Source organism: Carassius gibelio, chromosome B25 (genome assembly GCF_023724105.1).
Source record: "Carassius gibelio isolate Cgi1373 ecotype wild population from Czech Republic chromosome B25, carGib1.2-hapl.c, whole genome shotgun sequence".
Taxonomy (NCBI): Eukaryota; Metazoa; Chordata; class Actinopteri; order Cypriniformes; family Cyprinidae; genus Carassius; species Carassius gibelio.
Window position 1 is genome coordinate 6,831,207 of NC_068420.1, and position 22,260 is coordinate 6,853,466.

At 36.9% G+C, this 22,260-nt stretch overlaps 3 protein-coding genes across 3 annotated transcripts; all 3 read left to right on the top strand.

The window, feature by feature from the left end:
- The first annotated feature begins 216 nt into the window (after window positions 1–216).
- On the top strand, window positions 217–11,331 carry syt12 (synaptotagmin XII). The gene is made up of 8 exons (XM_052598296.1): window positions 217–495; window positions 5,542–5,592; window positions 5,696–5,889; window positions 6,418–6,798; window positions 7,669–7,884; window positions 8,017–8,137; window positions 8,307–8,440; window positions 9,360–11,331. Exons 2-8 carry the CDS (start codon window positions 5,550–5,552, stop codon window positions 9,531–9,533), a joined length of 1,263 nt encoding a protein of 420 aa, XP_052454256.1. The 5' UTR covers window positions 217–495; window positions 5,542–5,549; the 3' UTR covers window positions 9,534–11,331.
- A 504-nt stretch (window positions 11,332–11,835) lies between these two features.
- Window positions 11,836–18,990, top strand: LOC128014599 (catalase). The gene is made up of 13 exons (XM_052598287.1): window positions 11,836–12,140; window positions 13,323–13,494; window positions 14,063–14,173; window positions 14,435–14,565; window positions 14,648–14,752; window positions 14,825–14,950; window positions 15,476–15,667; window positions 16,103–16,255; window positions 16,501–16,639; window positions 17,301–17,431; window positions 17,798–17,905; window positions 18,096–18,179; window positions 18,455–18,990. Exons 1-13 carry the CDS (start codon window positions 12,078–12,080, stop codon window positions 18,515–18,517), a joined length of 1,578 nt encoding a protein of 525 aa, XP_052454247.1. The 5' UTR covers window positions 11,836–12,077; the 3' UTR covers window positions 18,518–18,990.
- A 153-nt stretch (window positions 18,991–19,143) lies between these two features.
- Window positions 19,144–20,962, top strand: LOC128014614 (interferon-induced transmembrane protein 5). The gene is made up of 2 exons (XM_052598309.1): window positions 19,144–20,068; window positions 20,509–20,962. Exons 1-2 carry the CDS (start codon window positions 19,862–19,864, stop codon window positions 20,728–20,730), a joined length of 429 nt encoding a protein of 142 aa, XP_052454269.1. The 5' UTR covers window positions 19,144–19,861; the 3' UTR covers window positions 20,731–20,962.
- Window positions 20,963–22,260: the final 1,298 nt, after the last annotated feature.

Genomic DNA, 22,260 nt, shown 5'->3' on the forward strand with positions numbered 1-22,260 from the left:
TGACGCATTTGCTGTTTAAATATAATGGGCTGTTTAATTTCAGGTTCCGCTGTGACAACTTGCCCCCTATAGTGCCACTACTGGGGCATGTTGTCACAAAAGCACAAAGCTTTATTGAACGCTAATGTCTCTTTTATCTGGCTGGTAACGGTGGAAATGTTTCGTAGCATGCTGTAGCCAAGACTTCAGTGTGCTTTAATCAACCCTGAGAAATATTCAGTGTGACAGAGCGCCTCTTCTCCCTGTTCGTCTATGTATGTGTGTGCGCGTGCGTCCGTGTGTGTGTGTTGGTGCTGAAGTTGCATTGCAGGGGTGGGACTCCTGCATTCAGATCTTCATCATGCGCAGAGGAAAACCCAGACTCACTTTCTGATCGGATCTAAACGCGCGTCAGAAGCGAACGGGTCCTGCACGTGCATCGGATGCTGTAATGCGCGTAAATTGATGGATGAGAGTGTGCGCGAGCAGGAGCGGGAGAAACAGACACTGCTGAAGGTAAGAGCACGCATAAGCGCTCATATCTCACGTGCATATGCTGCAAATGTCGCGAATTTATCCTACATTATGAATATATAGTAATAATAATAATATGCATAATATCTATATATATGCATATTATTTCATACGATGATTTATTAGTAGCCTATGCAATATGCATTTCAGACATGCATAATTATTCTCATGCGTTTTCTGCCTGTTGGTTTTCGCTTGACGTGGAACTGGAAGTTCAGGCCCGTTCACGTGCTGATGCAGTGCGCGTGCCCGCGGTTCGGGTGGTTGCCATGGTGATCGTGATTGGACCCTCCTCTGATGGGGGCATTAATTTAATACCCAAGGGTCAAATAAAACATTGCACACCCCCCGTACAACAGCTGCGAAGTGGAAGCACGGTGTGCGTGTGTGTGTGTGTTGTATTTTGGGAGTTTTGTGCACTTTTTGTGTGTCTAATGCTGTGTCTGTCAGTTATTGAGCTTTGTCGTTGTTTACATTACGTGTCCGTTGTTCTGGTAGGGTTGTCTTTCTCCAGACAGGTTTCTTGCTCCTGCAGGCAGCATCTCTCGTCGCTTGTGTTTCACTGGAAGTGTTATTAGGAGTCATTCTGGAGATTAAAAGCAGGCTTGATTTATCATCGTTCGCTCGTGAGAGAAGCTGACAGTGCAGACCTGAGCCCCTCCAGCCGCTCCTGCTCTCGGCCTCTATTTCATCCGCTCTGAAAGCTGCTCTGTCCGCGGGAAAACAATCATATCTGAATGATTAGCGCCGCAGAGCCGCTCAGAGCATCTTGATTAGCTCTCGTGATTTAGTTTGGCTCGGTCCGGGGCTCCTGGATACCAGCGCTGCTCGGTGGAGAGGCTTTTAGAAGGAAATCAATCTGTTTTCAAGGATTAATCCGTTTAGATGCTTTTTCCAGTATATTAACTTTGCGTTTAGGGTTTCATGGAAGATAGATACAGATCTTTAAAGGGATCTTTCAACCCCCCATGCATCAGTAACATTTATATGAATTTATTTTGAAACACAAAATAGAGATTTTATGGAAATTTAAAATTTTTCCCATAAAAAAGGGTGAATGGTTAAAAAGGTTTTTGTTGTTGTTGTTGTTTGTTTGTTTTTTTTGTTTGTTTGTTTTTTTTTTTTTTTTGTTCTTTGGTTGTCACTATTCATTATTATTTATTAACTCTTAATCCTGTTTATTAAATAGGCTATTTAGCCTATTAAAAAAAAATCAACTTTATGTAACCCTTATATTATTAAAATGCGTTTTTACATTTCTTATATATATATATATATATATATATATATATATATATATATATAAATTAAATGTAAAAAATAAATAATAATAATAATAAAAATGTACACACACAATTCAATAATATTAAATAATAATATAAATAGAATTAAATAATAATATATTAAATTAATTAGTATATATATATATATATATATATATATATATATATATATATATATATATATATATATATATATATATAAGGCTGGAAAATTAAGACTGAAAATATACTAAATTAAAATATTAATACTATAATAGTATATAAACTTTTAAAATCACTGCATGAAGTGGAGTAAATGATTTCTGGCTGAAACTATCCATTAAACATCGACCTTTCTAACATATATGATATTTGATTAAAAAATAATAAACTAGCATACTTTGTGTGTGTGTATATATATGGTAATTGAAATAAGCTTCAGTCAAAGGATGAAAACAACTGGAAATAAAAAAATTGGCTAAATAATAATAATACAAAAAAATACAATCACTAAACAAAATAACAATCTTAATTTATATTTAAAATTAAAATGAATTCAAAAAATGTAAAAAAAAAAAAAAAAATGATGATAGTGTTTAAACAATTGCCTACTAAAGGTTGAGTAAATAATGACAGAAATGTTATTTTTGGCTGTACCTTTAGGTCTGTTAAGACTTTAACCTCTACGCAGCGACTTCAATCTTATTTCACTAATGGCATCGTAAACAGCAAGAGAAGCGATCGTTACTTTTCTACAGGACCTGAAAGGAAACAAACCAAACGAACTGAAGCAAGCAGGTTTGGGATATCTGCTCCATGATTCATTGTTTATCAAGATGACGGTTTAAAGCTCACAAGTCAATGTGTCATTTGGGAAATTATTTTGGGATACTGGCTCCAACGTCCAGACGGTATCACTGATCCAAGAGAGAGAGTGTGTGTGTGTGTGTGTGTGTGTGTGTGTGTCCATCTGTGCTCCTGTAGTCATTACAGCCTGAGCGTGGGCAGTAACACAGAGCTGCTGCTGAGATTCCTGACAGAACGCCTTCAACACATATTCATTTCACAGCAGACATGTGAAACCCATAATGCCCCGACCCTGCGCTCATAACCCTGCAGCTGTGAACACGTGAACGCTGTGAGAGCGTCTCAGAAGCTTTAATTGGCCCGTTGTCATAATCTTCTACAGAAGTCTTCTCTCTGCTCCCGCTGCTCCCTTCATCTGATTACCCACAAGTCTCAGTGTGACTCACACCATACACGCCTCTCACTTTCTCTCTTTTTAGACCTAACTTCTCTTGTTCCTGTCTGAAGTTTTCTCTCAGGAAAGAGCGGATTGTTTATGACTTATAAAAGTTATCCATGGGGACCATCGATTCTGGCAAAAATACCACAGTAACTGCAGTTCTTGTGGTTACTTTTAATTAGTCACCCCTGTCATCAAAATTAAATTATTTAAAAGGAGAGCAAGATTTTGAAAGCTTATTATACCACTGGCAACAGTTATAATCAGTGCTTTAAGTGGCCCAAAAGAGGTGCCGGTACTCTATTATAGCCAAAAATATTTTCTGTTTTTTTTTTTTTTTTGATGATTCCCCTCATCCCCTGAGGTAACAACAACTATATTGAAGGGCTTTTATATACAGCAGTCAACAGGCAACCTTAATAATTAAACCTTTTATTAGTTTGTGGATTTGCTTGAGATAGAAAGTAAAACTGAACATAAATAAAATGTGCAAAAGGATTTTGAAAAAATACCCTTAGAAAGAGCTACTGCATTACTGCATTCAAACTTCCAAACTGACTCAAATGATTCACGAACCTGCTCCGACCTCCCGAACTGACTCAAATGATTCGCGAACCTGCTCCGAACTCCCGAACTGACTCAAATGATTCGCGAACCTGCTCCGAACTCCCGAACTGACTCAAATGATTCGCGAACCTGCTCCGAGCTCCCGAACTGACTCAAATGATTCGCGAACCCGCTACGAACTCCCATAGCGAACTCCCGAACTGATTCAAATGATTCGCGATCCCTAAACTGACTCAAATGATTTGCAAACCCGCTTTGAACTCCAGAACTGACTCAAATGATTAGCGAACCCGCTACGAACTCCCGAACTGATTGAAATGATTAGCGAACCCACTTTGAACTCCCGAACTGATTTAAATGATTCGCGAACCCTATACGAATTTTCAAATTGATTCAAATGATCCCCGAAGCCGCTCCGAACTCCCGAATTGATTCAAATGATTTGCGATCCCCAAACTGACTCAATGATTCGCGAACCCGTTCTGAATTCTCGAATTGATTCAAATGATCCGCGGAACAGCTCCGAACTCCGAAACTGATTAAAATTATTTGTGATCCCCAAACTGACTCAAATGATTCGCGAACCCACTCCGAACTCCCGAACTGACTCAAATGATTCGCGAACCCGCTCCGATTTCTCGAACTGATTCAAATAATCCGCGAAGCTGCTCGGAACTCCCGAACTGACTCAAATTATTTGCGATCCTGCTCCGAACTCCCAAACTGGTTCAAATGATTCAACGCTCCATACTCCGAACTAGGAAGAATTAGGAAGAATTAGGAACTAGGAAGAATTAGGAATAGTGGATTGTGAAGGGCGCTCTGAAAAGCGGCAGTGAAGGCAAAGGATTAAACCCTCTATTAAAACAGATGTCCAAATGAACGTACCGGTATGCTAAAAGAAGGTTCTGGGCGCACAGAGAGGTGGTGGTATGCTCAAGAGCTATATTTGGAAGTGGTGGTACTGAGTACAGGTGCGTACCGGCCCACTTAAAGCACTGGTTATAATAATGATAATACAAATCATTATACATTTATAAATTATAATTAAAATGTTGACATGTACCATGTTTTTTGGGCATTTACCATAGAAATACCCCAAACTCTGCAAAGGATCCACAGAAAATCTGAGGAACAAATTATAAATTATTATAATAAATGTCTGAATAAAGTAAAATTATAGACTATATGGTATTAATATAAAAATTATATATATATATATATATATATATATATATATATATATATATATATATATATATATATATATATATATATATATATATATATATATATATAATATGAATTACTTCATATTAATTAATATTAACTGTTATATATTATAATTTACAATGCATAGATATTCTAATAATTATTTTTTTTACTACAGTAATATGATTTCTTGAAACCTGATGATAAAGCCATTTTTTTTACCATGGTATTTTGTATATGTATTTTGTATATGTACCATGGTAATACTATAGTATTTTAATGTTATTTGGATATGATCCATGATTATGACATGTTTTTCTGGACATTTATTTTTTTTACCATGGTAATACCATAGTACATTTGCATATGTACTACTGTAGTAATACCATATTATGGTATTTTAATGTTATTTTGATATGTGCCACGAAAATATCATGTTTTCTGGTCTTTTTTCATGTACTGTGATGCTGCCATGGTTTTTACCATGGGAATACCATGGTATTCTTTCATGAATCATGAATTGTGAATATGTTTGAAATTCAAAAGTATCATAGTACCATGATTTTACTTTAGGAACCATTACTTTATCACAGCACAACCACAGTACATTACCTGTAAGGCACTGTCTGAAGTAGGTCATATATATTATAGTTTGTGATAACAATAACTGTGGTAACTCTGGTTACCATGTTAAATTAACAATGTGTTTAAGAACGTGTTGTACTGTGCTGTGTGTTTCAGGTGGCACTATGTCTGTGCAGGGTCAGGATATTTCTGAATATCACCTGAGCGGTGAGCAGTCATCATTCATATGCCTCTTGTTTTCATATGAGTTCCTCTAAGTGAGTTTCTGATTGTGTGTGTGTGTGTGTGTGTGTGTGTGTGTGTGTGTCAGTGGTGCTGAACCCGCCTGGCTGGGAGGTGTGTTTGTTTGTGTTCGGCTTCCTGGTTCTGTTTGCTGTGGTTATAGTGAATCTGTGGAAATTATATAAATCCGGCTCCTTCCCGACTCCATCTCCGTACCCAAACTTCCACTACCGCTACCTGCAGGAGAAATATGGCTCCTCCCACTCTGAGGTCAGACAGAAGGTAATCAAACCACTTTTCTGTAATCAAGCACTGGTTTTCCACATGGGTTTTCCATCTTAATAGTAAAAATTATATATATATATATATATATATATATATATATATATATATATTATAATGCATATATTGACAGAGTTTTCTAAAACAAATTTATAGTAAATTCATTAAAAAGATAAAAAGTATATATAAAAAATAAATAATATATAATTTATTGAATTTTTATTAATTATTATTTGGAATTTCTATCTATCTATCTATCTATCTATCTATCTATCTATCTATCTATCTATCTATCTATCTATATAGTAATGTCAATATAAAAAAAGTATATATATTAATTTAAATCTTAAATATTAAAAATAAAATTATATGAGTAAACTATATTAAGACTAAACATATTGTATACACACACACATATATATATATACCATTTACAATACATAAGTATTATAATAATTTATAATTTTGTCTAAAACAAAAAAATAAAACGCTGTGTTTATAATATGATACTGACTGGTTTTCATGCAGCGCGTTGCAGCTTCCAACCAGCGGAGGGCGTCCTCTGTGAGCCGAAAGCCGAGTCTCCAGCTGTTGGACACTCCAGATGGGCTTCGGGATCTGGGAACGCTGGAGTTGATGAGTCGAGAGCTGGACCCGAGCGGAGGCACCCTGAACCGCTCCGCGTCCTCTGAATCGCTGTGCTCTATCTCTTCTATCGCTCAAACCTTCGGGCACGAGTTCACGGTGGGACAGCTGGAGGTCACGCTGGAGGTGGACACTCGGGCTTCACTTCTGCTCGTCTCACTGCACCAGGGTAAAGACCTCCTGGAGAAGGAGGAGGAGAACTTCCTGGGCTGCTACATTACCGTCATGCTGGTCCCTCAGCAGATCAGCCTGGGGGCCACACAGGTATTAAACCATAAGACTCTTGTCTTATCATGAAATACATGGATTTTTCCTGTTAGGTTGATATTAAAGTTTAATAGATTAATTTACAAAAGAAACTGACATATATTGATGTCAAAACCCTCAACACATTAATATTTCAAAGTCTATGAAGTCTTCAGCAACAATATCAGTGTCATTTTATATATGTACAATTACAGTATTTATTAATATTTTGAATTAGCTTTCAATTTAATATTTTTAGTTTCAAGGATCATTTATTGGTAGTTTTAGTATTTTTTTTTATATACGTTTTTCATTTTGATTAGCTTTGTTTTGTTTAATATTACTCAATATTTTTTTTATTAGTGATTTTAATACTTTATTTCAGTTTGTTACCAAGTCAACATTTCACATTTTCAGTGAAGGGCTTAAAGTGTAGGTTTTTCACCTAATAATTATATATATATATATATATATATATATATATATATATATATATATATATATATATATATATATATATATATATATATAAATGCTTTATTAAATTTTTTTAATTTATTAAGTTTTAGTTAACAATAACATCAGTATTTTATAAGCAAAGACATCAGCCAATCAGAACTGAGCTCATTTAAATATAGAAGTCTTTAAAATTACAAAAACATCCAATTAAATTTTAAGGATCTTTATGGGGTGTAAATAATCATTAAATACTGAAATCACCATTCAAACATCATTAATGCCATATATACAAGAGAAGTTAATAGACTTCGTATATGATTCGGAGCTGGTCTAAAAAAACTAATGTAGAAACCAGCTACGAAAGTACAAATTGAATCCCATATCATTAGTGATAGTGAAATGTCTCTTTCTCTTTATTATCTTCTGCAGGTCCAGAGAAATGCCTTCACCGTGATGTTTGACGAGCGCTTCTCTGTTCCAATGGATTCAGTAAATCTGGAGGAGAACAGTCTGCGGTTCTCCACTTTTGGTGTGGATTCAGATGAACGGAGCATCAGTGCTGGAGTGGCAGAGCTCAAGCTGTCAGATCTGGACTTGGCATTCAGGCCGTTTAATGCCTGGCTCTACCTGCAGGACATCAACAAGGTCAATTATCTTATACAGTGTCCTCACTTTATATAGTAACAGAAAGTTCAAAAAGTGGTGAATAATTTTTTTCAGAGGGGTCAGGTGATAGAAGCTGTTCAAAAATTGATCTTTTTTTTTTTTTCTCTTCAGGCTGTGGACGCTGTCGGAGAGATCCTGTTGTCTCTCAGTTATTTGCCGACTGCAGAACGTCTCACTATAGTCATCGCCAAAGCAAAGAACCTGGTCTGGACTAATGGAAAGACTACAGCAGGTGTGAAGCTGAGCTAGATTCTAGTGAAACAATATTTTATCAATTAGAGTTAGTATAAGCGCTGGAGCAACAACTTGCTGATTGAAATGTTGTTCTAGAAATAGAATCCAGGAACATCTGCTACTTTGCTAATATTTGAACTGAATTCTGTCTGTTTCCATGTGAACAGATCCGTTTGTGAAGGTGTACCTTCTCCAGGACGCCAGGAAGATCAGCAAAAAGAAGACATCCATAAAAAGAGATGATACTAATCCAATCTTCAATGAGGCTATGATCTTCTCAGTGCCAGCCATCGTCCTGCAGGTCTTATTCTGTCTGACTCTGTCTGTCTGTCTGACTGTCTGTCTGTCTGTCTGTCTGTGTCTGACTGTCTGTCTGTGTCTAACTGTCTGACTGTCTGTCTGTCTGTCTGTCTGTCTGTCTTTGTATGACTGTCTGTCTGTGTGTCTGTCTGTCTGTCTTTGTATGACTGTCTGTCTGTCTGTGTCTGACTGTCTGCCTGTGTATGTCTGAATGTCTGTCTGTCTGTCTGTCTGTCTGTGTCTGTCTTTCTGACTGTCTGTCTGTCTGTGTGTGTGTGTGTGTGTGTGTGTGTGTCTGTCTGTCTGTCTGTCTGTCTGTATCTGTCTGTCTGTCTGTGTATGACTGTCTGCCTGTGTCTGTCTGTCTGAATATCTGTCTGTCTGACTGTCTATCTGTCTGTGTCTGACTGTCTGACTGTCTGTCTGTCTGTCTGTCTGTCTGACTGTCTGACTGTCTGTCTGACTGTCTGTCTGTGTCTAACTGTCTGACTGTCTGTCTGTCTGTCTGTCTGACTGTCTGTGTCTGACTGTCTGTCTGTGTCTAACTGTCTGACTGTCTGTCTGTCTGTGTGTATGTTTGTCTGTCTGTCTGTCTGTATCTGTCTGTCTGTGTATGACTGTCTGCCTGTGTCTGTCTGTCTGTCTGTCTGTCTTTCTGTCTGTGTCTGACTGTCTGTCTGTTTGTCTGTCTGTCTGTGTCTGTTTGTCTGTGTCTGTCTGACTGGGTCTGTGTATGTCTGTCTGTCTGTCTTACTGTTTCTGTTTGTCTGTCTGTTTGTGTCTGTCTGTCGGTGTGTGTGTGTCTGTCTGTCTGTCTGACTCTGTCTTTCTGTATGACTGTGTCTGTCTGTATGACATTATATACATTTAGTGTTCTATGTCTATCATCAGCGTTTGTAAGGTTTGTTGGTGTTTATCAGGATCTCTCTCTGAGAGTGACGGTCGCTGAGAGCACAGAGGATGGCCGTGGTGAAAACCTGGGTCATGTGATCATCGGACCAGAGGCCAGTGGAATGGGAATAACTCATTGGAACCAGATGCTGGCGACCCTGCGGAAACCGGTTTCAATGTGGCACCCGCTCCGGAGGACCTAAGTCCTTGAGTCCTGACCCCTGTCCTCTGAATCCTGTCTGCATGGTGCCTACTGTCTGACTGTCCTAACAGTAAAGACATTGCATATGAAGAGAAAGTCTTTGTGTTTCAGCTGTCTCGAGGATGGTTGGAACTGTAATGAGAGAAAGAGAAAGAGAAATCAGCGGCTCAGGATGTCTCATCTGTAAGGGTCTTTGAAATCCAGGTTTTCTTATCCAGGTTAACTTCATTTCTACATATGATAACAGGGTGGCTGATTGTGTGCTGCAGCCTTTGGGTGGATCGTAAAATGTAACAGAAATTGTAGCCACATTCTGTTGTACTAAGCAGAAAAAAAGAAAAAAATTATTTATTTGGCCATAAATATTTTTTAATATTATGATTTTGAATAATCTTATTTTTCTCTGCTTAAACACATTAAAATAACAAATATACAGCATAAAAACAAATGGACTTCCAGTCTATTTTCTCAGGCAAGTGCAATGAAACTTATTAGCCTAATAGTGGCACCATTGAGCCACATAACCTATCTTAAACTCAGCATTGAGGTGTTTTACTTTTGATTTATTTTTGCCAATAGAGTTGTTCCGTTTTTTTAAAGATATTTAAGTAAATTTAATCAAAGTACCAATTTATTTATGTTTTTATTTATTTATTTTGGCTAATGCTTTTTACCAGTAGGGGGCGTGCAAGTACTTTCTAAAATCTGTTTTGGGGAAGTTGCAAAAAAAAACAGTAGTCTTTTAATATTTACCTCTTATGTTTTGTATAGCAATGTGATAACTGGTTGCTCTGAACAGTAACTATTAACATTCGATATTATTTTATTTTATTATTAAATAATTCACTTAATCGATCCTAAAATCCAAACTTAAACAGATTCATTTTACATGGCCAATTTGTCAAATTCAGATTGCAGTTCAGTGTGGCTGGAAGATTTATTTATTTTTATTTTTTTGCCAGGGGATAAATTTACATTTCTTTGGATTTGTAACATGCATATTAGAGTACAATGTATTTTCCATTTCACAAGAGAGCCACTCATTTCTGCTATTCTCACACTTGGTTAGCATGTCAAAATATAAGAAAGTGCTTTTTGATCAATAGTATATTTGTTGTTGATACTTAAATATTGTTGTTAAATTAGCCTTAGTACATTAAAATCATATATGTAGCGCAAGTAACTTCAAAATAGTAACTGTTACTGGATTACTGGAAAATAAAGAGTAATCCCTTACTTTATTTCATCACAGAAACATGTACTTTGTAGTTTTGTACTTTGTAATGCATAACCCCAACATTGCATAAAATACATGCATTCATATCAAACTGGACTATGTATGAACCAATATACATTTCCTTTCACAGTTTTCTTTGGCACGAAAGAAAATGTACAAATGTTTTAACTGCCGCAATAATTACATCTTTTGATGATAGAATGTAGAAACTTCATACCAAAATCAGTGAATCACATCCTAAACACATAAAATGTTTTGTAGAATGAACATCAGATTTGAGCTTCTTGCAATGAAGTCTTTTGTTTTGATGAAGTGCTGCAAACGCTGCGATTTCATTTTTACTACTAACAATACTTTAAGCTTGTTATTTAACTTCATTCTGTGCCAAACTCACCCTAATAAGAAGCAATATTCTCATTTGCAGTGTACATCTAATGTTGGTGAACTTTAAAACATTTAAAGAATGATAAAACATAATTTTAAAATGCATGCACATGTAATGTAGGACATAGTGCAATCAAATGAATTGTTTAAATAAAAATGCTTTATGTGGTTTGTTTCATATGAAGTCATTTGTTGTTTTCTTGTGTGAGATGTGAAAGTAAATTTGTATTGTATTATGTGCATAATATTAGTCGCAAGTACAAAAATAAGCCCAGCGAGTTTGCATGTTATTTAATGTTACAGTAATCGTATACCAAACAAATCTCTCGATGAGGAAACGATGACAAAACCAACGATTTTGATGGGTCCAACATGATAATCGATGAGAAAAGTATCAGGTATCACGATGGTTCATATGAAGTTTTTTTTTGCGTGTGTGTGAAATGTGAGAGAATGTAGGCCTGAATTTCTATTCTATCATGTAAAATAATAATAATTTATAATATATGCAAATAAGCAGTTTCTTAAATGTTACTGCAATAATAAAAAAAGCCTCAAATAAGATAACGATTACAAACAGGTCCACCATGTTCATCTTTGAAAAAAACAAACTAACAGGAATCACTGCAAAACATCCTGTTTGATCAATAAAAGACAACTTTTTGGCCACATATCCCCTCCCATGTAGGCGATGGGTTTCTTTTATATCATTTATTTTATCTAGGGATGGCAGTAGGTTGTGAATGTTCTGGCCAATAGATATCAGTTGGGTGGTGATCACGTAGGAGTTCAGGTTCAAGTGCAAAGAGCAGACCGTTCTCACACTTAATAAATAACAAGCCTTGTTTAGACAGAGCTCGAGCTGAGTGGTTTGGATCCACAGAAGTTGTGTTTCGCGTTTGTTTGTTATTGAAGAGCTGAATCATGGCAGACAGAGATAAAGCGACGGATCAGATGAAACTGTGGAAGGAGGGTCGTGGCTCTCAGGTCTGCTGCAGAATTTATATAATGGATATTATGTTCTGTTAAATATAAGTTCGGTTTGTGTGCTTTAAATAGGTTTATACCGTATATTTTAATGGGTGATTCCGCAGCGAGAAATTGTGCCAAAGGTCGCAGGGCTGTAATGCACCAACACTTAATTATGTATTTGCTTATAACGAAGTGTTTTAATGTGCAAAACGTCTCTAAATAACATGGGTTGCTTTAAAATGTGTCTTTATTCTGAAACTCACATCTGAAGGAAGATTTGTTATGCTTGCAGTGACAGAAGACCGCATATTCGCACTACAAGTAACGCTAAACATGGTGTTTTCAAAGCATTTTATCATATATTTATGATATTTATTCTAAATTCGCTTTATATTGTCGAATATATTTATTTGATTGCATAAAACTGTAGTCAAGTGCTGGTTTTCCACTAAAACTGCATCCACTACGGTCCTATATTTTTGAGCTCGGATGGTTGTTTTGAATTTGTAATGGGTTGCAAGTTCAAATGCACAAAACCAGATGCTTTATTACATATTTTCACGTGAAACGTATTTATAGTTGAAGTGGGTAAACGACATAAACGACGGAAGACGGTCAAGTCCCCGCCCCTTCCCACTCCTCTCTAACATGATTGGTCAATACCATGACGGACACCTCGCTCAGCGAATCACATTCTTAAAATCCTTTCAATGTTATGGAACACGTTCAAGGGAGAGAAGCGATGTAGGCCCCTCTCCCTTTATTTATTTAACGAGGACACGACATATAACCTCAATTACTTCTTCTGCAGTTAAACATTAACCAGTTAAGTAGATAAATAACTATTATAGTTATTTAATCTCCGTTTTCAGCCCAAATGCCTATAGATTAATATTTGTTTTGCCTGTATAGTTATATAAAATTTGTTTCGTTCAGTGCCACACTGTCAAATTAGTTTAATAACAAATAATCATAATGCATTATAATGTATTCAGACAATATAAAATAAAGTCAATATTTTAGAATTTTATAATATTACTAATATTGTGATATTATTTGAAAGGACTGACTGTTGAATAATCTTTTAAAAATACATATTATTTTCTGTTTAATATTTAAAATGATTTGGTTTGTTTAGATGTTTTTTAATAGAGATTTTCTGTTGCTATTCTGTCTCATTTTGTTTTATTTTCCCAGCGGCCAGATGTCCTGACCACAGGAGCAGGTGTCCCGGTAGGGGACAAGTTAAACTTGATGACGGCAGGCCCTCGTGGACCACTGCTGGTCCAGGACGTGGTTTTTACTGATGAAATGGCCCATTTCGACCGAGAACGGATACCAGAGAGAGTCGTGCATGCTAAAGGAGGAGGTAACATGTTTAGTTTATGAAAATCTCTTATGCTTACTGCATTTATTTGTGACCCTGGAGCCAAAATAAGTTCCAGATATATTTGTAGCAGTACCCAACAATACATTGGTTTGGTTAAAATTACAGATTTTTCTTTAATGCCAAAAATCATTAGGATATTAAGTATCCCAAAGATCATTTGCATGAAGATATTGTGTACATTTGCTATCGTAAATATATAAAAGCTTAATTTTTGATTAGAAATATGCATAGCTAAGTCTTCATTTGGACCGCTTTAAAGACAGTTTTCTCAATATTTAGATTTTTTTTTTTTCATATGATGCAAAAATCTCAATTTCAGAAGAATTGACCCTTATGACTGGAATTTGTAATTATAAATGTTTGCTGTCACTTGATTAGTTGAGTCCGTCCTTGCTGAATAAACTTAACCATGACAGTGCTGTGATTAGATTGGACAGACAGTCTTGATGCACATGAGACCTCTGTTCTGATTAGATAGAAAAGTTTGGGCTTGTCCTAGAAGAAAAGAATGGACTTCAAGCTAAATCTTCTCTCCGTCTCTTCACAGGAGCGTTTGGCTACTTCGAAGTGACCCATGACATAACACGCTATTGCAAAGCCAAAGTGTTCGAGCATGTAGGGAAGACGACACCCATCGCCATTCGCTTTTCCACTGTGGGTACGTTTCTGTGTGGATGTAATTATAATGTTTCCAGTGGAGTCTGGACTCTGTATGCATTGATTGATTGTTTTGTTGGGATTAGAAATGCTTTCGTAACAGAATTCACGGCACTTCGGTCTCTGAAACGAAGCCAGATGGTTTTGTAAGAGGGTAAAGAGCACATGCAGAAACAAATGTGACAGGAACATCCTCTCATCCGCTCACTTACCTACAGAAAGTCTAAAGCACCATGATAAATGTGTATTTGCTTGTTTACAGCTGGTGAGTCTGGGTCAGCAGACACCGTCCGAGATCCTCGAGGTTTTGCAGTGAAGTTTTACACCGATGAGGGCAACTGGGATCTTACAGGAAACAACACCCCCATCTTCTTTATCAGGGATGCGCTTCTGGTGAGAACCACGGTCCACACAGTCCATCAGGAGCCTTGTACCAGTATTAACAGTATGTGTGTGTGTTAATTGTGTGTTGTAGTTTCCGTCCTTCATCCACTCTCAGAAGCGTAATCCGCAGACTCACCTGAAGGATCCGGATATGGTTTGGGACTTCTGGAGTTTGCGTCCTGAATCGTTGCACCAGGTACAGCAGTAGTCACATTTGCATTTTTACATTCCTGTAAAATCTCACTCATGCCGATTTGTGTGTGTGTAGGTGTCTTTTCTGTTTAGCGATCGGGGTATTCCTGATGGCTTCCGTCATATGAACGGATACGGATCGCACACCTTCAAACTGGTCAACGCTCAGGGACAGTCGGTGTACTGCAAGTTCCACTATAAGGTACTTACTGTTTGTTTGTGTGTTTACAAAATCTGCAGCTCAAAGTGAAAAGGCACAGCTGATCAGAACAGATTTTATGTTTTATTAGAGCGATATGGCCAAAAATACATCTTGAGAATGAATGTAAACATAAATTGTTTGTTTGCATGAAGTCAGGGCTATTTTATATATATATATATATATATATATATATATATATATATATATATATATATAATATTATTATTATTATTTCACATTCTTTTCACAAATTTTGTTTAATTTTCTTTTTTCTTTTTTTCTGAATTCAGTGTTTTAGGATTTAATACACATTTAGCATCAAAAGTAATCTAATGAAATAAAACAATTCATTTAAGAGGTAATCAAGTTAATATATGACAATACATTTTAAAAATAATATAAAAATGAAATAGTGAATAATATATAGTGAATAATGAAATAGTTTTAATATATATATTTTTTAAAAAAATTCTAATTAATTATTAGATTTAATTAATTGTATTAATGCTTGTTCTTGTCTGTCAGACTGATCAGGGCATCAAGAATTTGCCAGTTGAAGAGGCCGATCGTCTGGCGTCCACCGACCCGGATTACTCCATCAGAGACCTTTACAATGCCATCTCCAATGGCAACTTCCCATCCTGGACTTTCTACATCCAAGTCATGACCTTTGAGCAGGCGGAGAACTGGCAGTGGAATCCGTTTGATTTGACTAAGGTTTCCGTATCCCAGAATGCACCTCAAGACACTACGCTAATGGTTCTCAACCTCTTCGACTTAAAGGCACCCTTTATCCAAAACAATATTTAAAGGCCCTCCTATTTAGGCTGATTTGTACCTCTGGTACACACAAAAATAAATTAATACAATGGCAAAAACACTCAAAATAGCTAAAAACATTTTTTTTTAAATGAATAGAAAATTTTATATAAAACCAATTATATGTAATGTATATTATATGTGATTATACTGTATGTATGTGGGCCCTGGCCTCCTGGTTGAGAACCAGTTCACTACACTAATGCCTGGAATTGGTCACTACATAATTCCCATACTTCCATTTGCATTCTTTCATAGTTTTGATGAAGTAGTCCTAATAAAGATTGAGTATCTAGGTGTGTCCATCCCGATGACTGGCTCTGTGTCTCTCAGGTGTGGCCCCATAAAGACTTTCCTCTGATTCCTGTGGGACGCCTCGTGTTGAACCGAAACCCTGTCAACTATTTCGCTGAGGTCGAGCAGCTGGCGTTCGATCCCAGTAACATGCCGCCTGGCATTGAGCCCAGCCCGGACAAGATGTTGCAGGTATGTGTGTACTACTGTGTCTCAAACCTTAAGCAACCTACCCAGACACACTTCACAAGTTCGTCTGCACAGGCTTATAATGTACAAAAGGATGCTTCTTCAGTCTTTTGTCTTCGAGCAAAGCACTTAAGCTCTGCCTACTTGTAATAAGTGTCCTGTAAATCACTTTGCATTAAAGCGTCAGTGACTAATAACTAATTGCAAGAATGACTAAATGCTGTAATTACTCAATTCTGTCACCACAGGGGCGTCTTTTCTCCTATCCAGACACACATAGGCATCGGCTGGGAGCGAATTACCTCCAGCTGCCTGTCAACTGCCCCTACCGCACCCACGTGGCAAACTACCAGAGAGACGGACCCATGTGCATGTTTGACAACCAGGGTGAGAGGCACACGCTCCAAACACTGTAGAGAAAGACTCAATGGCGCATATTGGGTTTGGTTTTGAGTAAGAAATCCTATTAGGGCTAGATTTACTAACAGCTTGCACCAGCGCAAACCATCTTTTGCCATTAAAAGTTTATAGAAATTGGTGCTGGAAAGGCGTGGACAGAGTTTATTTTTCACCTGACCTTATTGAATATGCATTTGTAGGAGTTTCTTTTTCAGATTTATGGGAGTAGGGTATTAAAATGAATCACGCAATTCAATTTACTAACGTTTACCAATTACTGGAATTTGCGCCTTTATTTAAAGCCCCAAAAAAGTCTTAAAACAGGTGTTAATTTACGCTGCTCTTTGCAGATTGCACTGGTCATTATTGAAATTATCTTGCTGCGTCTGTGTTCTTTAATGTGCGTATTGTCAGTAAATCACATGCAGAATTTTTTTCTCCTATCTGCGCTTTTATGGAATTGCGCTCTAACGCTAATTTGCCCTGTTTAGTAAATCGAACCCTTAGTCTCTAAAAAACGATTCCGATTAACAATGCAACATCTGTCTGGAATGCCTGATCAGGATATGTGACCCAAACGCTTGCAATTCATTGGTCTTTGAATTATTGGTTTGTCAAAAACAATAGCAGTTCCTCTCCTGTCCTGCAGGGGGAGCTCCTAACTACTTCCCCAACAGCTTCAGTGCTCCTGATACCCAGCCGCGCTTCATCGAGTCCAGGTGTAAAGTGTCTCCTGATGTGGCCCGATACAACAGCGCAGACGATGACAATGTCACCCAGGTGTGTTGGCGAGTTTGTCTGCATCTTTGTACGAATAATCACTATTATGGTGAGTTATATAACCGTAGACTGTACAAAAAGATTGACAAGGCGTCTCCACTTCCTTCCACTTTAGAAAAGTGAAGCCAAACTCCTACAGACCCAATCAACTATAAAAACAATGTTTTTATAACATCAAAGTATAATTAATAGCTTTTGGAAAGTTGTATTTTATTTTGAGTACAATTGTTTACATGGAGAGGGTGGAGTTTATGGCCTGTATTGCAGCCGGCCACCAGGGGGCGATCAGAGAGCCTGTAGCTTCACTTTTCAGGATGTGTGAGGCACACCAGGTTGTAACATTTCCCGTTGTGATGTGTTTCACAGGTGCGCACTTTCTTCACTGAGGTGTTGAACGAAGCTGAGCGAGAGCGTCTGTGTCAGAACATGGCCGGCCATATGAAAGGAGCTCAGCTGTTTATTCAGAAGCGCGCGGTATGATCTTTTAATTTTTTTATTTGTTTTGGTCCTATGAGTTTCTTAGTCATGCAAACTAATCAAACTTCTCTTTAGCAGTTAGGGATTATGTGAACATTCCTGGGGGGGAAATGCTTGATTTCAGATGATTCAGAATTTTGTGATTTCTTTTTAATTTTTTTTAATTTTTTATAAATATTTTTTGCAGGTGCAAAACCTTATGGCTGTTCACCCCGATTATGGCACTCGTGTTCAAACTCTCCTGGATAAATACAACTCGGAAGGGAAAAAGGTTGAATACATTCTCATCAGTCTTGCACACATTCTTGTACAGTGAATTTCACTTAGATATTGCTAGTAAATTGTACAGTTAATTACAAAAAATGGCAAGAACAATAAATAGTCAAAGACTAAATAGGATTTTCTTGGAAAATGTACTAACATTAGCTATGATTCATAGATTAGATTTTTAAATTCTTCAGAATTGGAAGATTAAAAAGTCAAAATGAGCTTCTTTTATTCTGTGGTGGAAATAAGTGTTATTTTCTGTCTTCTTTGTCTCTCCAGAACACTGTTCATGTTTATACTCGTGGTGGAGCGTCCGCTGTGGCTGCAGCTTCTAAGATGTGATTCAAAGTGCTGCCTCTCTGCACACACATATAAACATATTCATTCTCTTATAGAGTGTGATATAGAGTCATTTTGCTTCATTCATTCCTTGTGTGCTGTAGAAATATGGACATCATATCTAATATGGTCAATTCACAACACAAGTGGTATTAGCAAATGCAGCGCTGATTCCTAAATCATGATTAATGCCTTCAAACCAGATGGATGCTTTTGATGCATATACGTAAGCTTGAGTTTATCCAAACTAAATCAGTCTGATATTTCTGCATTTTGGTCGTGTGCAAAATGTAGAATAGCCAAAAATAATCTGAGAATGGATACAAATGTGGCTACTGATGCCGTTTAATATTAAATAAGAGAAATTTAATATTTCTGTCCCTTTTGCCTTTAACTGAATATAATTCAGTTCTGATAATACGAATGTAACACCTTTTGTCATTTTGTAATTAATAAATATGAATATTTGAGCTCTATGACCGAGTTGTGGATTTATTTGATAAATCCTGGTTGCTCTATTTTATTTATCTCTTTCTTTAAAAATAAAATGTGAGCACGAGATTTAAAAGCTACAATGGAGGTAAATTAGTAAACTATACATTTTAGGTTGTTACTTCCACAAGAGACAAGCAGCATGGCTTCTAAAGACTCAAAATATTGCATACTGTTAAAAGAAAGAAAACTTTAGTGACTAACTCCTTTAGTTGTTGTTTTTTTCTTAAGTGCTAATACAGTAGGGGGCGCCATTTCCTTACACAAGAACCCCAGATCCTAATATTTTATAACGACAAATTGTTTTTTTTTTTTTTTTTTTTTTTTTTAATGTACAGCTGTACCACACATGCATCCTGAACATTTGAGCTTTGGTGCTCCGATGAGGATACAGGTTTGAGTACAGCTTGCATCCCATCCACATTTCCACCCTCTAAAAACTCCCCTCTGTGTTTTTATTTCTAAAGAAAAGGGTTAATAGCTCATAAAATTGCCTTAAAAAATATGAATCAGAAATTTGGTAACGTAACATTTTTAACCCAGTATGAAGTTGAACGTTTATTAAAGAATTATGCATTTGCATTTATTTATAATTCTTTAAAAATAGTCAGATAAAATTTTAATTATGCGCTTTTTTTGACAAACCTAGAGATTTTGTTGAAATGGGTCCCTGTATAGAAGCAGCACCCTGCCCTCATCTCTCTAGCAACAACCACATAATGAATGACCACTCTCTCCATCGCTCTCCGTCTCTGACTCCACCCAGCTGCAGTGTTGTATAAGTAGGGTCCTGATCTTTCTCCTCAGTAATTCTCTTCAGATTCTTCCAGGATTTTCGACCCCTGACCTCCGAGGATGGATAACGCCACATACAGCTACGTGAACGACTGCACTCCGCTCACTAACTGTAAATCCGGCCGAAAGGCTGGCGGCTCCACGGTGGTCAACATGGGTCAAGCGGGCAAGAAGCCACCAAACGACTACCTGGTCTGGTCGCTCTGTAACACTCTTTACGTCAACTTCTGCTGCTTGGGATTCATGGCTCTGATCTACTCCATCAAGGTGAGCTCAAACACAAATGTCCTTTGAATATATTTCGTCTTTTTTGTGGCTTTCAAACTTTGAAATATTCCTGTATGTCACATGATGGGCCATCAAGGTTCTAATTTAATCTACTGATGCTTTAAAGAACCTAGAAACACCATCTGATGAACCAACAATACAACATCAAGGACTTTTAGATCTCCAAAAGACCATAAAGCAACTCAAGAACCCTACAGAGATGAGTGCATGCTCTTTAAAATAAAGGCTCCAAGTTAAATGAAAAGATTCCATGAATATTAAAGGTTCTAAATGAAACCATCAATGCAAATAAATTTTAAGAGTGCAGTTAAGGTAAAGAAGGTCCTTTAATGCAAGGAACCACTGAAGAGCCTTGATTTTTGAGGAGTTCTTGTGTTAAAAGACAGCTGTCTGAGACTTGTATATCTGTTTGTTTCCAGGCTCGAGATCAGAAGACCTTGGGCGACATGCGTGCAGCACAGGAATGCTCGGACAAAGCGAAGTGGTACAACATTCTGGCATCGGGCTGGAATCTGTTGATTCCTCTGATGGTGTTGGGTCTGCTGGTCTTGCTCGTGGTTCATCTGGGAAGCTCAGAGGGAACGTTTGATTTCTTCGGTGAAGACGGATTCCAGAGCTTCATGAAGCTCTTCAGCAGGTAGACAGAGCCACTCGAACAATCCCACCACCAAAACCTCCTGCGAACCTTCTGGACTGTTCAACATGATATTTTCTTTGGTTCTGTGATGAATTTATTATTATTTAGATTTTTTGTTTTTTTTCATAATTAAAATCAATGTAGTGTATATGAACTCATATCCACCCTACAATTTTATTTTATTTTAGGAAGTAAACTGGCTCTGCTGTATTTAATAAAATATTTAATTTCCTCAATATGAGTCTCTTTGAAGAGTTTTCTGTCACCAGTAGGATGTTGCCGCGAAATTTCACGAGCAAAAAAGTACATTATTAATAGTTTAGGGTTGTATAAAGCATACCTCGCACACAAGTCACTTTCAAATTAAGAGTTCTGTTAATCAGTGCAACGAATTTGCATGAAAAAACTAGAACAAGAGTGAAAGAAGCTGGTTTAAGCTGTTTTTTTCCCCTCAGCAGGGAAGTTAATTGGGTTGTGAGGAACATGTTAACATGACTTCTGTCTGAGAGCTGCTGCTAGAGACTGAAGGGATGCTGTGGTTTAGTTCTCCTGTGTCTCTGTAATGTTCAGCTGTGCCGCCTGTGCTTCCAGCCGTGGACCCTCCCAGCTCTACTGGTATTTTTATCATTTAAATGACAGAGCTGTTTGCCAGCCTTCACTCCCCTTCTATTTCAGTCGGTATACAGAGTGGACACAGATGTGGAGGGACGTGATTAAAGAGCAGTCAGCACACACACACACACACACTCATGTAGACCTTCTGCTTGTCTATTTCTCATTCATTTGAACTATCAATTAAATCTCAGAGGTCTGTTCAATTGCAAATTTAAGATTAGATCTGTAAAACATGGCTTTGTCGTGTTAAAATCCTTTTAATTAATTAATTGGTGCTTCAAGGACATGTCTGGGTAATATATTGCCAAATCTAAATAAACATAAAAATATAAAATTTATAGCAATTTAGGGAAGTGGTTGCAGAGAAGCTAAGTATAAATAAGCAATAAATAAACAAAATGCATTTAATATTCTATATGTATGCATAATAGTATTGGTAATGCTGAATATAGAGAGAGAGCAATGCTAATGTATTTTAAAGAAAGTCACATGCAAAATAGGTTTGTATATGCAAACTAAATAATAATAAATAAATTATATATATATATATATATATATATATATATATATATATATATATATATATATATATATATATGCATGTATATCACAGAATTGCCTGAACGAAACCCTGATGTTAGGCCCTGATGTTATTGCATGTCTCACTTCAGCTGACCTTGCACCTGCACAAGTTGCTCTTTTGGTTCACATGGCCTTCAACATGTTCTTTTGATAAAAAAAGACACTGAATAATTACTTTGTGATTCAATTAAAATATGTTTAGACTTCGACTAGTTGCCATTTTTCCAGGGAGAGAAAGAGAGGAACACCTGCAATAAGATCTAAAAACTGTACAAAAGTGTAAACTAAGAGTGAGATATTCAGATCTTCTGCAGGAATCTCCGCTTTGTTGTCTCCA